Source organism: Panthera onca, chromosome D3 (assembly GCF_046562875.1).
Source record: "Panthera onca isolate mPanOnc1 chromosome D3, mPanOnc1 haplotype 2, whole genome shotgun sequence".
NCBI lineage: Eukaryota > Metazoa > Chordata > Mammalia > Carnivora > Felidae > Panthera > Panthera onca.
This window is the reverse complement of record NC_138350.1, coordinates 47,737,028-47,750,469: the sequence shown is the minus strand read 5'-3', so window position 1 is coordinate 47,750,469 and position 13,442 is coordinate 47,737,028. Positions and strand designations below refer to the sequence as shown.

The window sequence follows — 13,442 nt, the reverse complement described above, 5'->3', positions numbered from 1 at the left end:
AGACCTAGTCCATGGAATAGAATAGAAAAACCAGAAATGGACCCACAACTATATGGTATCTTCCATGAAGCAGGAAAGACTATCCAATGGAAAAAAGACAGTCTCTTCAACAAATGGTGTTGGAAAAACTGGACAGCAAAAGAACGAAACTGGACCACTTTCTTATGCCGCATACAAAAATAAGTTCAAAATGGACTGAAGACCTAAATGTGAGACAGGTAACTATCAAAATCCTAGAGGAGAAAATAGGCAGTTACCTCTTTGACATAGGCTATAGCAACTTCTTACTAGATACGTTTCCTGAGGCATGGGAAACACAAGCAAAAATAAACTATTGGGACTTCATCAAGATATAAAGGAAAGGAAACAATCAACAAAACTGAAAGGCAACCTTCAGAGTGGGAGAAGATATTTGCAAATGACATATATGATAAAGGGTTGGTATCCAAAATATATAAAGAACTTAAAAAACTCAACACCCCCAAAATAAATAATCCCATTAAAAATGGGCAGAAGACACAAATAGCCATTTTTCCAAAGAAGACACATGAAAAGATGCTCAACATCACTCATCATCAGGGAAAGATAAAATCAAAACTATGAGATATCACCTTACACCTGTCAAAATGGCTAAAATTAACAACACAAGAAACAACAGATGTTAGCAAGGATGCAAAGAAAAGGAAACTCTCTTACACTGTTGGTGGGAATGCAAACTGGTACAGCCACTGTGGTAAACAGTATGGAGATTGCTCAGAAAGTTAAAAATACAACTACCCTATGATCTAGCAATAGCACTACTAGGTATTTACCCAAAGGATAAAAGAAAACTAATTCAAACAGATACATGTGCCCCAATGTTTATAACAGCATTATCTATAATAGCCAAAATATGGAAACAGCCCAAGTGTCCACTGACTGATGACCAGATAAAGAAATTGTGGCATACACACACACACACACACACACACATATATACAATCGGATATATCTCAGCCATAAAAAAAGAATGAAATCTTGACATTTGCAATGATATGGATGGAGCTAGAGAGTATTATGCTAAGCAAAGTAAGTCAGAGAAAGACAAATACTGTATCATTTCACTTATATGTGTAATTTAAGAAACAAAACAGAAAAACATAGGGATAAAAAAAGAGAGAGAAACTATAAAACATACTCATAACTATACAGAACAAACTGAGGGTTGCTGGAGGGGAGGTTGGGGGATGTTAAATAGGCAATGGGGATTAAGGAGCACACTTGTGATGAGCACTGGGTATTGCAGGTAAGTGATAAATCCTACACCTGAAACTAATACTACAATGTATGTTAACTGGATGGAATTTAATAAAAATGTGACAGAAGAAAAAGAAAATGGATAAAAGACATGAAGGACATTTCACTGAAGAAGATATACAAATGGCAAATGAGCACATACAAATGTGTTTGATATCATTAGCCATTTAACTGCTAATTTAAAACTACAAAGAGGGATCATTATACACTTACCAGAATGGACAAAATGAAAAATAATAACACCAAATGCTGGCAAGGATGTGTAGAAGCTGGATTACTCTTACACTGTTGGTGAGGATGTAAAATGATACAGCTACTCTGGGAAACAATTTGGCAGTTTCTTATAAAACCAAACATGCAATTACCATATAATCTAGTAATTGCACAGTTGGAGATTTATACCAGAGACATAAAAACTTATATTAACACAAAAAACTGCTGTAAATGTTCATAGCATATCTATAAATAACAGCTCCAAACTGTAAACGACCCAAATATTTGTCAACAAGTGAATAAACACTGTGGTACATCCATACCATGGAATACAACTGAGCAATAAAATGTTGACATATGCGACAACTTAGATCAAGGGGAAAAAGGGGAAACAAGCAAATCCCAAAAGATTTCATATTATAGAATAGCATTTACATAATGAAAAAGTGAAATGAAAAAAATTTTAGAAACGGAGGGCAGATGACTGCTGCCAAGGATGAGGGCTATGGATACAAGGGTGTGTAGGGCAGGCAGGGTAAGGAGGTGGGTGTGGTTATGTAAGAGCATCATGAGGAATCCTTGTGGAGTTGGAACTATTCAGAATCTTGACTGTATTGGGGAGGCTGGGTGGCTCAGTTGGTTAAGCATCTAACCCTTGGTTTCAGCTCAGGTCATGATCTCACGGTTTATGGGATTGAGCCCCACATTGGGCTCTGTGCTGACAGTGCAGAGCCTGCTTGGGATTCTCTTTCTCTACCCCTCTACCCCCCCGCCAACCCCGCCCTGCCTCTCTCTCAGAAAAAAAAAAAAAAAAAAAAAAAAAGAATCTTGACTGTGGATATAAGAAAGTTCACAGGCAATAAAATCTGATACAACTTAATATACACACAAATGCATACAAGTGATACCAGAAATCTGAATAAAATAGGTGGCTTTTATCAATGTCAACAACCTGGTTATGATATTGAGCTATAGTTTTGCAAATGCTACCATTGGCAGAAAATGAGCACAGTACACAAGGAATCCCTATGTATTCTTTCTTTCTTTCCTTCCTTTTTTTCCTTTTTAGGTTAATTTATTTAAGTAATCTCTCCACCTAACATGTGCTCGGACTCATGACCCCAAGATTAAGAGCTGCATGCTCTACTAACTGAGTCAGCCAGGTGCCCCCAAATCCCTGTGTATTATTTCTTACAACTGCATGTGAATATACAATTATCTCAATAAAAAATTCAATTAAAATCACTCCATTGGATGGGGCGCCTGGGTGGCTCAGTTGGTTAAGCGGCCGACTTCGGCTCAGGTCATGATCTCACAGTCCGTGAGTTCGAGCCCCGCGTCGGGCTCTGTGCTGACAGCTCAGAGCCTGAAGCCTATTTCAGATTCTGTGTCTCCCTCTCTCTGACCCTCCCCCGTTCACACTCTGTCTCTCTCTGTCTCAAAAATAAACATTAAAAACAATTTAAAAAAAAAAAAATCACTCCATTGGAAAGAGGGAAAAGTTGGGGAAAGATAAAACAGGTTGGTAAAATGTTGATAACTGCTGGAGCTGGGTAATGGGTATACAGAGGTTCATTATGGTATTCCCTTTATATCTTTGTGTGTTCCAAATATTCAATAATAAAAAGTTAAAAAAATAAATAAAATAAACATAAAAACAAACAAACCTTGAATTTCTCTACAGGCTTTATTCTCACCAGCAATTTAAACATATGCTAAAGTCTCTCTTAAAATCTTAAAGACCACTTAATTTCATTCCCACCTCTCTCTCAACCCCTTCAAACCCAAATAGTGTCATCATCCCTCAGCTGATGGCAACATGGTTTCTACCCCCGACTCCTCTCAGAGTTTAGCCAGGGTGGATTACACACAAATCATTAAGGTCCTTCATGGTTGTAGATTATCCTCTACATAGTGCATTAGTCTACAGTCTATACTTCATCTTCTCGAGTGAAGACAGAACTCAAGAATACTCATTCGCTTGACCTTCAACATCGCTTGACCTTCAACATACATGTTAAGCAGGGGAGAGAAGTAATGCCCTTCAAAATTACTATCTCTAGCGCAGATCAATCTCCTGAGTTCCAAACAGAGACTCATGCCTCAGTCTCTGTGGGTCAGGAATCTGGACACAGTTTACCTTCTGACTTAGGGTCTCTCACAAGCCTGTGATCAAGTTTGTCCTCCAGGGCTGTACTCATCTCAAGGCTCATAGGGGAGGCTCCATTTCCACACTCACTCACATGGTTGTTAGCAAGATTCAGTTCCCCAGGGATCGTAGGGCTACAGATTTCAGTTCCTTACTGTGTTTTGAACAGAAGCTTCTCTCAATTCCTTGCTACATAGGACAACTCAAAATGGCAACTGCATGCTAGAAGAACAAGCAAGTGAAAGTGAAAGAGGATGCTCAAGACCTAAGTCACCATCTCTTTGTAACTTACCCTCTGAAGTGACATCCCATCACTTTTGCCTATCCTATTCCCTAGAAGAGAGTTACTAGATTCAGCCCACACCCAAGGGAAGAAGATTACACAAGGGCATGAACATCTGAAAGTGGGGATCACTGGAGGCCATTTTAGAGGTTGCCTACTATAGTTCCATAAGCATTTCAACCTCAACAAGTCCCAAACCTCAATGGTTCAAACTTCAGTCAAGTTTCATATTCCTTAAGAAAATGGCAGGGCCATTTACCCAGAGGCTAAATCCAGAAACAGAGGTGCCATCTTTGACTCCTCCCTCTTCAGTACCTCCTTCTCTCCTCTTCCTCTCCCCCAATACTACCCAAATAATAATCAAATTGTATCAACTATGCCACTAAAGTTTCTCTAAAATCTGCCTTATTCCCATTTATGCCCCAACCCTAGTGAAAACTATCATATTTCATCTGGATTATTTCATAGACTCCTTTGTGGTTTCCCTGCTTCCAGTCTTGATATCATCCAATCCACTGACCACATTAAAGTCTGAGAAATCTTTGAAAAATAAAAACATGAAAAAAAAACAAAGAAAATCTGAATGTGTCATTCCTCTACTTAAAAACTTGAACTAGTAAGGACCATTTCTCACTAAGCAAACTGAGACAGCACAGAACTGGACCTGGAACCATAAGATGTAGGGACTGTAATATTTACTCTTTACATATCAGCCTTTTGCTCTCTTAATGCACAGAAACTTTCTCTGTTACAGAAAAAGAAAGATGGCCACTGGCAATCTTGGACACACGTCCCAACAGTTGTCCCAGAGTAAAAAAGCTACCTCTATTTCTAGCGTTAAAAAAGTCCTAAGGATGGACTTACATTGGCTAGATTTGAGTCACATGCTTATCACTGTGTACAGGAGGATAGAGACTATGAATGAATCTATGTGAGTCGTGTGAGTGCCTCTGTGGTTGGACAAACGCAGTCTGTTACTAGAAGGAGAAATCAGTAATAATCCAGAGAATGACAATAGCCACATTAAAATCCTTCAAGGCCTCTTACTTTCTTAAAGTCATTCTATGATCCAGCCCTTCTTTCTAGTTTTATCTCTCTCTCTCTCTCTGCATCTCTCTCTTTTTTTTTACATTGCTTCAGTGATCTGGAATGCCTTCCAATTCATAGAACATAGTTGTCTTTTGCTGCTTGGTCTTCCACATGCTATTTCCTTTGTCTAAAATACCCCTCCCCCTCCCCACCTTTTAACCTGGCTACCGTTCATCTTTCAGGTGCTTACTTAAATATCACCTCCTCAGGAGAATCTCCCTAACATCTAGAGTTCCCATACTGTACCATATTCTCCCCATTATAATACTCACTTAGGCCTAGTTAGGACCATTCACTTAATCATCTAATGTTCCTGCAAGATAGTAAACTCTCTAAGAACAGGGATTTTACTCATTGTGAAACCCCAGAACCCAGCACCATGTTTGGCATATGTAAGTGCTCAACAAAAATGAATGTGCTAGAAGAACCACGGACAAAAGTGAAGGGAAAAGAGAAAGCAAAGGGAGAGTAAATAATAATAGCAACCATTTATTAAATAGCTGCTGTGAACCAGACACTGTGCAAGATGTTTAACATGTATTATTACCTCATTTAACTCACATCAGCTCTATGAAGCAGGCGCTAGTTTGCTGCCTGTTTTACTATTAAAGAAACTGCAGTTTAGAGAAGTTGGTTGCCTTACCTGATGCATACTTGCCTTCCAAATTCATGATAGTGATAGCCAATTAATATTCAAATATTTATTGAACAAATTTCATGGTACAATGCAAAGAGCAGAGGTTTTGGAAGTAGAAAAAATTAGGTGTGAATATGGGCTCCATCATTTTCTAGCTGAGTACCTTCAGGAAGCTATCACAGCCATGAATCAGTTTCCACACATAAAAAAAGGGAGTTAAATACTGTCCTTAACATTACAAAATATGCATAAAATACTTGGTACAAAAGAAATATTACTTAAACGCTTACTTCTTACCTAGCCCCCTCACTGTAGTATATCATGTGGTATATATATAAATACAAGAGGAATTAGGCTACCTAGCTTCTTAAAGATCCTACTATCCAGTTGGTGTGAGAAGCCTATTAAATAGGCCTGAAATTAAAGTGAATATGAGGCCATGGGCCACCTGGGTAGCTCAGTTGGTCGGGCATCTGACTCTTGATTTTGGCTCAGGTCATGATCTTGGGGTTCATGAGATCGAGCCCTGCATCAGGCTCTGAGCTGACATCGCAAAACCTGCTTGGGTTTCTCTCTCTCTCCCTCTCTCTCTGCTTCTCTCCTGCGTGTGCTCTCTCTCAAAATAAATAAACACTTAAAAAATTTAACAATAAAGTGAATATGAGGCCAAATAGTTGGTACAGATTATAAATTCCGGAAAAGAATAAGAGCCATGATGGCTGGAGTGGATCAGAGAAGGCTTCATCAAGGAGAAGCAATGTGAGGAGATTCCCAAAGGATAAATAAGAGGGAGTGTGGCAAAAATAAAGGTGTTTTCTCCTCCACCCACCTACAAGGGCACAAACACATATGAGTAAACCAATGAAGCTGCCCCTTTAATTAAAGAGGGTTGATAAGGATTATGGAAGGATTTGATGGCCAGAATGTGAAGCTAAGATTTGAAAAAGTAGGAAACGTGGAGCCAGTAACAGTTCGGGGTCAGAGAAAGGACAGTGTAAGGAATGGTAATAAATCTTACCTTTTTCATGGGAATACTGTAAAGGATTCATGACTTTTTTTCCTAAGAAGAAAGGTATTACCTCTCCAAGATGTTATTCAAACATGTTTTTCATTTATAAAAAAAGGAACTAAAGCAAAAAGAAAACAGGCCTCTTGCCTCATTTCATGCTATAAGATAATCAATAAGAAGGAAGTGGAGGCCAAGACTCTAAATGTGGTCCCCATAACTTCCTGTATTACTAAATAATACTGCATCCACATGCTGGTCAAAACTGGTCAGCCCTGGCTTATTTATAAGTCCTCACAGCAACTACTGTTTACAGACAGAGTATTTTGTGGCGTATTTTAATAAATGCCATTATAAACTTTACCCCCCATAAAAGGTCATAGCACCCTCAAGGAAACGCAATGAACAACTCCATGCAAAGATGCAAATTATAATTTCAGAATCCTGAGACGAAACTGTCTCATCCTTCCAATGTATCTTTAAAAATGCCCACTATAGGTATTTTTATATCTTTACCCTTTTACAGCTCATTACAAAGGAACTATCAATCAGTTCTATAGCATTCTTAAAACATTTTAAATGAGCCAATGTGGCTTCTTATTACACCCCAGTCTTCTACCATTACTTCCTTTATTTTAGGCTCTAAAACTTGGGCATTATTTTCTAACCATATGCTTCATGCCTTGTTGGGGATTATATAACTTTTTGTTTTTATCAAAATGGTACCCTTTTGGTTTAAGCTACATCAGGCTTTTCTTAAATTTACAATTCTAAAAAAATTACTTATAAAACAGAAACAAAACTAGAGGGCCCAATTAAATAGAAAAATACTTTAAAAATGATAAGATTCTTTCTAGTGTTATTTTTTTTTTTACCACTTTACATTTGATAGATTTATAATAAAAGTGAATTATTTCCTTCCATAACTAAATTGCTTTGGAAAGTGAGGGAAAATACAGACACTGCTACACTTAGAAATGCACTGTGTGGTCTCATAGCTAGTGTCTCAATTTCCAAAATACAAAACAAACATGCTCATGAAATTTGAGAGATTAAAAAAAAATTGGATCCTTCTGATTCATAGGTTAGGACTTAGAAGATTCGGGATAATAGATCTTTGGTTACCAGGGCAATGTTGTTCTTTTTAATTTTTATAAATCACTAATATTATTAAATATAATTAAAACTTGGCAGGAATAGTACTGCTACCCTGAGCATTTAAAAGTTTTTCAGAAATGTGGATACATAAATATAATGTAGGGTATAATCTCTCAAGGAATTCCAGCATTATTTGAACAACAACCAAAAAGTGGCAAAAGATCGGAGTTTCTTGGGGCTTAGAGGCTCTAAAAGGCTGCCAAATATTCAGGTGAAAACTTTAGGACAATTACTTTTAACAGGTGGAAATGTATGATAACTGGCTTGGCGTTTTTGACCAACTTCTCTTTTTTCTTTTCTTTTTTTTTAATTTTTTTTTAACGTTTATTTATTTTTGAGACAGAGAGAGACAGAGCATGAACCGGGGAGAGTCAGAGAGAGAGGGAGACACAGAATCTGAAACAGGCTCCAGGCTCTGAGCGGTCAGCACAGAGCCCGACGCGGGGCTCAAACTCACGGACCTCGAGACATTGACCTGAGCCGAAGTCGGACGCTTAACCGACTGAGCCACCCAGGCGCCCCGACCAACTTCTCAATAAGAGATTCAATTTTACTTTAATCGTTCCTATTTCAGGGGCAGGCATGGTCTATTTTTAATGTAATTACTGCTAAACAACAGTACCCACACAAAGTAACTGCTACTTTTCCACGCATCTGTGAATTCCCGCGAAGTGGCTTATGTGCATTCAGGATGGCTGTTACTGGCTGGAAGAAGTCTTTTCTTCTCTTATTGTCAGACACGGCATTCATATTGCTTCTAAAATCAAGGCTTCAACTGACACCCTAGTTTTGGGTCTGGAGCTATGCTTCGAAAGCGGCTGCACACCTATGAAATCTACCTCTTGCTTCCTCTTGCTCAAATTTCAGAAAGGGCATCTCCATCAATTAAAAGAACGCAGCAATTTTCACAAGTGGGAGGCTCTCCTTTCCTGACCCCCCCACACCGGAGCCTTGGGCTGGGGCAGCTGGGTAAGGAAGGCATGACACCGGGCATGGTGGGCGGGGTGGGGGGCGGTGGTGAAGTTGGCTGCTCACCGCTGTGGATCCTTTCTTCACCGCTTCCTGGGCATATTCCACTTGGAAAAGGTGTCCGTCTGGGGAGAAGACAGTGATTGCCCGGTCGTACCGAGACGCCATGGCACAAGCCTACGCCGATTCCTGTGGAGTGGACGACGCTACCACAGGTGAGACGTGCGAAAGAGCCGCCCCCGCTGCCACGTGCCACCCGGAAGTGCTTGTCCGGCCTCAACGTGCCTCCCGGAAGTGTTTGGGCACGCACTTCTTGTCGCCATGGGGAAGCCCTGGCGTGGGGGGGCCAGGTGCCCCTCAGAGGTTCTCCTGCCGGCCTGCCTGGGCACGGCTGTGCTTGCGAGTTGGCAGAGTTCCTCTGCTACCCTCGGTGTTTGGTGCAGGCTTCCCAGTTTTCCCAGCACGATGTAGCTCCAGCAGTGGTGTCAGATCACTCCAGTTACAAAGATGACAGCAAAGACTAGAGCTTAACTGAGAGAAATTTGAAGGTCAGATATTTTTATTTTTGCAAACCTGTCAGAGCACCAGGGGTGAGTTAAATCTCAACCTCTTCATTTTAGCTTCAAATTGTAAATTTCATTTCACTTGTCTCTCATATTTTACATCGGTTTAAAGCAAGGGAAGACATGATAATTTTCAAAATGGTGTTTCTTTTTTGCACTAAAGATGATGTGGTATATATATATACAATGGAGTATTACTTGGCAATAAAAAGAATGAAATCTTGTCATTTGCAACAACTTGCATGGAACTAGAGGGTAGTATGCTAAGTGAAATCAGTCGTCAGAGAGAGGCAAATATATGACTTCACTTGTATGTGGAATTTAAGATACAAAACACATGACCATAAGGGAAGGGAAGCAAAAATAATCACAGGGAGGGGGACAAAACATAAGAGACTCTTAAATACAGAGAACAAACTGAGGGTTGCTGGAGGGGTTGTGGGTGAGGGGATGGGCTAAATATGTAGAGGCATTAAGGAAGACACTTGTTGGGATGAGCACTGGGTGTAATACATAGGGGATGAATCATTGGAATCTACTGAAATTATTATTGCACTATATGCTAACTAACTTGGATGTAAATTAAAAATAAATAAAAATAAATAAATAAAATTTTTAATTTTTGTTTTTCTATTTTAGAGACATTGAGCATGTAGGGGTTGGGCATGGGGGATGGGCATAGGAGAGAGAGAGAGAAACCCAAGCAGGTTCCATGCTCAGCACTGGATACCACCACACTGGGATCATAACCTGAACTACAATCAAGAGTCCCATGCCCAACCAAGTGAGCCACCCAGGTGCCTGATAGTGTTTCTTTTCATTTTCTGCCTTGTGAACAAAATAGAGTAAATGGGCAGATAATCCACTAAATAGAGCAAATAGTACATCAGACTATTGCTAATGACAGCAATTAAGATAATACTATTTTAATCAAAGAAAAAATTTAAAAGCCGAAAGTACACTGCTTAAGAGATTTCTGCAAATATAACTATAGTAGAAAGTCTGTAAAAAGGCACAACATTTCTGCCTGTGAAACAGCTCTTGTCTTTTTGTCCTCATCTATAAAATGGGAATATTTTTAAAATTTTTTTAAATTTACATCCAAATTAGCATGTAGTGCAACAATGATTTCAGGAGTAGATTCCTTACTGCCCCTTACCCATTTAGCCCATCCCCCCTCCCACAACCCCTCCAGTAACACTCTGTTTGTTCTCCATATTTAAGAGTCCCTTATGTTTTGTCCCTCTCCCTGTTTTTATATTATTTTTGCTTCCCTTCCCTTGTGTTCATCTGTTCCGTGTCTTAAAGTCCTCATATTGAGTGAAGTCATATGATATTTGTCTTTCTCTGACTAATTTTGCTTAGCATAATACCCTCCAGTTCCATCCACGTAGTTGCAAATGGCAAGATTTCATTCTTTTTGATTGCCAAGTAATACTCCATTGTGTGTGTGTGTGTGTGTGTGTGTGTGTGTGTGTGTGTGTCAATGGATGGATGAATGGATACAGAAGATGTGATGTGTATGTATATATATATATATATATATATATATATATATGTATACACACACACACACACACATATATATACATCATATATATATGTATGATATATATCATACATCACATCTTCTATATCCATTCATCTATCCATAGACATTTGGGCTCTTTCCATACTTTGGCTATTGTTGATAGTGCTGCTATAAACAAAGGTGCATGTGCCCCTTTGAAACAGCATACCTGTATCCCTTGGATAAATACCTAGTAGTGCAATTGCTGGGTCATAGGGCAGTTCTTTTGTTAATTTTTTGAGGAGTCTCCATACTGTTTTCCAGAGTAGCTGCATCAGTTTGCATTCCCACCAGCAGTGCAAAAGAGATCCTCTTTCTCAGCATCCTCGCAAACATCTGTTGTTGCCTGAGTTGTTAATGTTAGCCATTCTGACAGATGGGAGGTGGTATCTCATTGTGGTTTTGGTTTGTATTTCCCTGATGATGAGTGATGTTGAGCATTTTTCATGTGTCATTTGGCCCTCTGGATGTCTTCTTTGGAGAAGTGTCTATTCACGTCTTTTGCCCATTTCTTCACTGGATTATTTGTTTTTTGGGTGTTGAGTTTGATCAGTTCTTTATAGATTTTGGATACTAACCTTTTATCTGATATGCAAATATCAGATATCTGATACTGCAAATATCTTCTCCCATTCCATCAGTTGCCTTTTAGTTTTGCTGATTGTTTCCTTTGCTGTGCAGAAGCTTTTTATTTTGATGAGGTCCCAATCATTCATTTTTGCCTTGGTTTCCTTTACCTTCAGAGGCCTGTTGAGTAAGAAGTTGCTGCAGCCAAGATCAAAGAGATTTTTGCCTGATTTCTCCTCAAGGATTCTGGTGGCTTGCTGTCTTACATTTAGGTTTTTCACCCATTTTGAGTTTATTTTTGTGTATGGTATAAGAAGGTGGTCCAGGTTCATTTTTCTGCATTTCACTGTCCAGTTTTCCCAGCACCACTTGCTGAAGAGATTGTTTTTATTCCATTGGATATTCTTTCCTGCTTTGTCAAAGATTAGTTGGCCATATGTTTGTGGGTCTATTTCTGGGTTCTCTATTCTGTTCCATTGATCTGAGTGTCTGTCGTTGTGCCAGTATATAAAATGAGAATATTTAAAATCAGTAGTAAAGTGTTATTCTCAGGTTTAAATGTGTTTGTAGGCAGAAGTAATTTATAATGGTATCTGGTAGGTAGTAACAGCCAGGTAAGCTTATTTATTATTATTACTTTCCATGTATTGTTTAATGTATGTTGTTTTCCGCTGTGGAATATCTTAAGTTTGGTGAAACCAACTTTAACTAAAAGAAGACAAAAGAGGGGCACCTGGGTTGCTCAATCCGTTGAGCCTTCGACTCTGATCTCGCGATTCTTGAGTTCGAACCCCACATCAGGCTCGCTGCTGTCAGCCTGTCAGTGCAGAGCCTGCTTTGGATCCTCTGCCCCCTCCCACTTGCTTGCCCTCTCTCAAAAAAAAAAAAAGAAATGTTAAAAAAATATATAAGAAAAAAGAATAACTACCTATAAAGAGGAAAACTCAATATCCTTAATTCCAAATACTTAATTCAGAATTTTAGTTGACTACTAAAAACAATTTTTATTTACGCCTCATCTTCTTTCTTTCTTTATTTTTTTTTTACTTTTTTAAAAATTTATTTTAAGAGAGAGTATGTGAGCGGGGAAGGGTCAGAGAGAGAGAGAAACCCAAGCAGGCCCCATGCTGTTAGTGTGGGGACCAGCCCAATGCAGGGCTGGAACTCACAAAATGTGAGATCATGACCTGAACTGAAACTAAGAGTCAGACACTTAACCGATTGAGCCACCCAAGCGCCCCCATCTTTTTTGTTTAATATTAGAAACTATTGAAAAGCTTGGTGCTTCTGAAAAACAAATGAACAAAGACACTAGTAATTCTAACCAACTTTTCAAGAATTTCTGAAGTTTTACAATGAATGTTATGTTAAACCAACATTTACAAGAAGCTTTTATATAAGAAGTGTTTTAGTGTTTTGTTACATAACTGTAATTTTTTCTTTTGAAATATAGATCACAGGAAATTTCAAAAATGTGCAGAGGGTCCCCTGTACCCTTCCCCCACTTTCCCTCAATGGTAATATTATACATTCCTATAGTACATTAACAAAACCAGGAAATGACATTGGTAAATATCTACAGAGTTTATTCAGATCTTGCCAGGTTACATGTATTCATTTGTGTATGTGTGTGTAGTTATTTGCAATTTATCATGTATAGATTGGTATAACCTCTGCCACAATCAAGATACACAACTGTTCCATGACTATAAAGATTCCTTGTGTTGCCCACCAACAGTCACACCCATCTCTCCATGCTCCCAACCCTTGGAAACCACGAATCTGTTCTTAATCTCTATAATTTTGTCATTTTAAAAATTTTACATAGGGGTGCCTGGGTGGCTCAGTCGGTTGAGTGTTGGACTTTAGCTCAGGTCATGATCTCGCAGTTGATGAGTTCAAGCCCCGCGTGGGGCTCTGTGCTTACAGCTCAGAGCCTGGA

At 39.0% G+C, this 13,442-nt stretch overlaps 1 protein-coding gene across 2 annotated transcripts in view; it reads right to left on the bottom strand.

The window, feature by feature from the left end:
• The window catches only part of PSMA8 (proteasome 20S subunit alpha 8), a 62,006-nt gene extending 52,960 nt beyond the window's left edge, over positions 1 to 9,046 (bottom strand). For both annotated transcript variants that reach the window (XR_009604328.3, XM_060613488.2), the window contains exon 1: positions 8,867 to 9,046. Coding sequence is in view for 1 of the 2 variants with exons in the window: in XM_060613488.2 (XP_060469471.2) it covers positions 8,867 to 8,968 (102 nt within the window). In the remaining variant the exon portion in view is untranslated. The remainder of the gene's footprint in view (positions 1 to 8,866) is intronic.
• Positions 9,047 to 13,442: the final 4,396 nt, after the last annotated feature.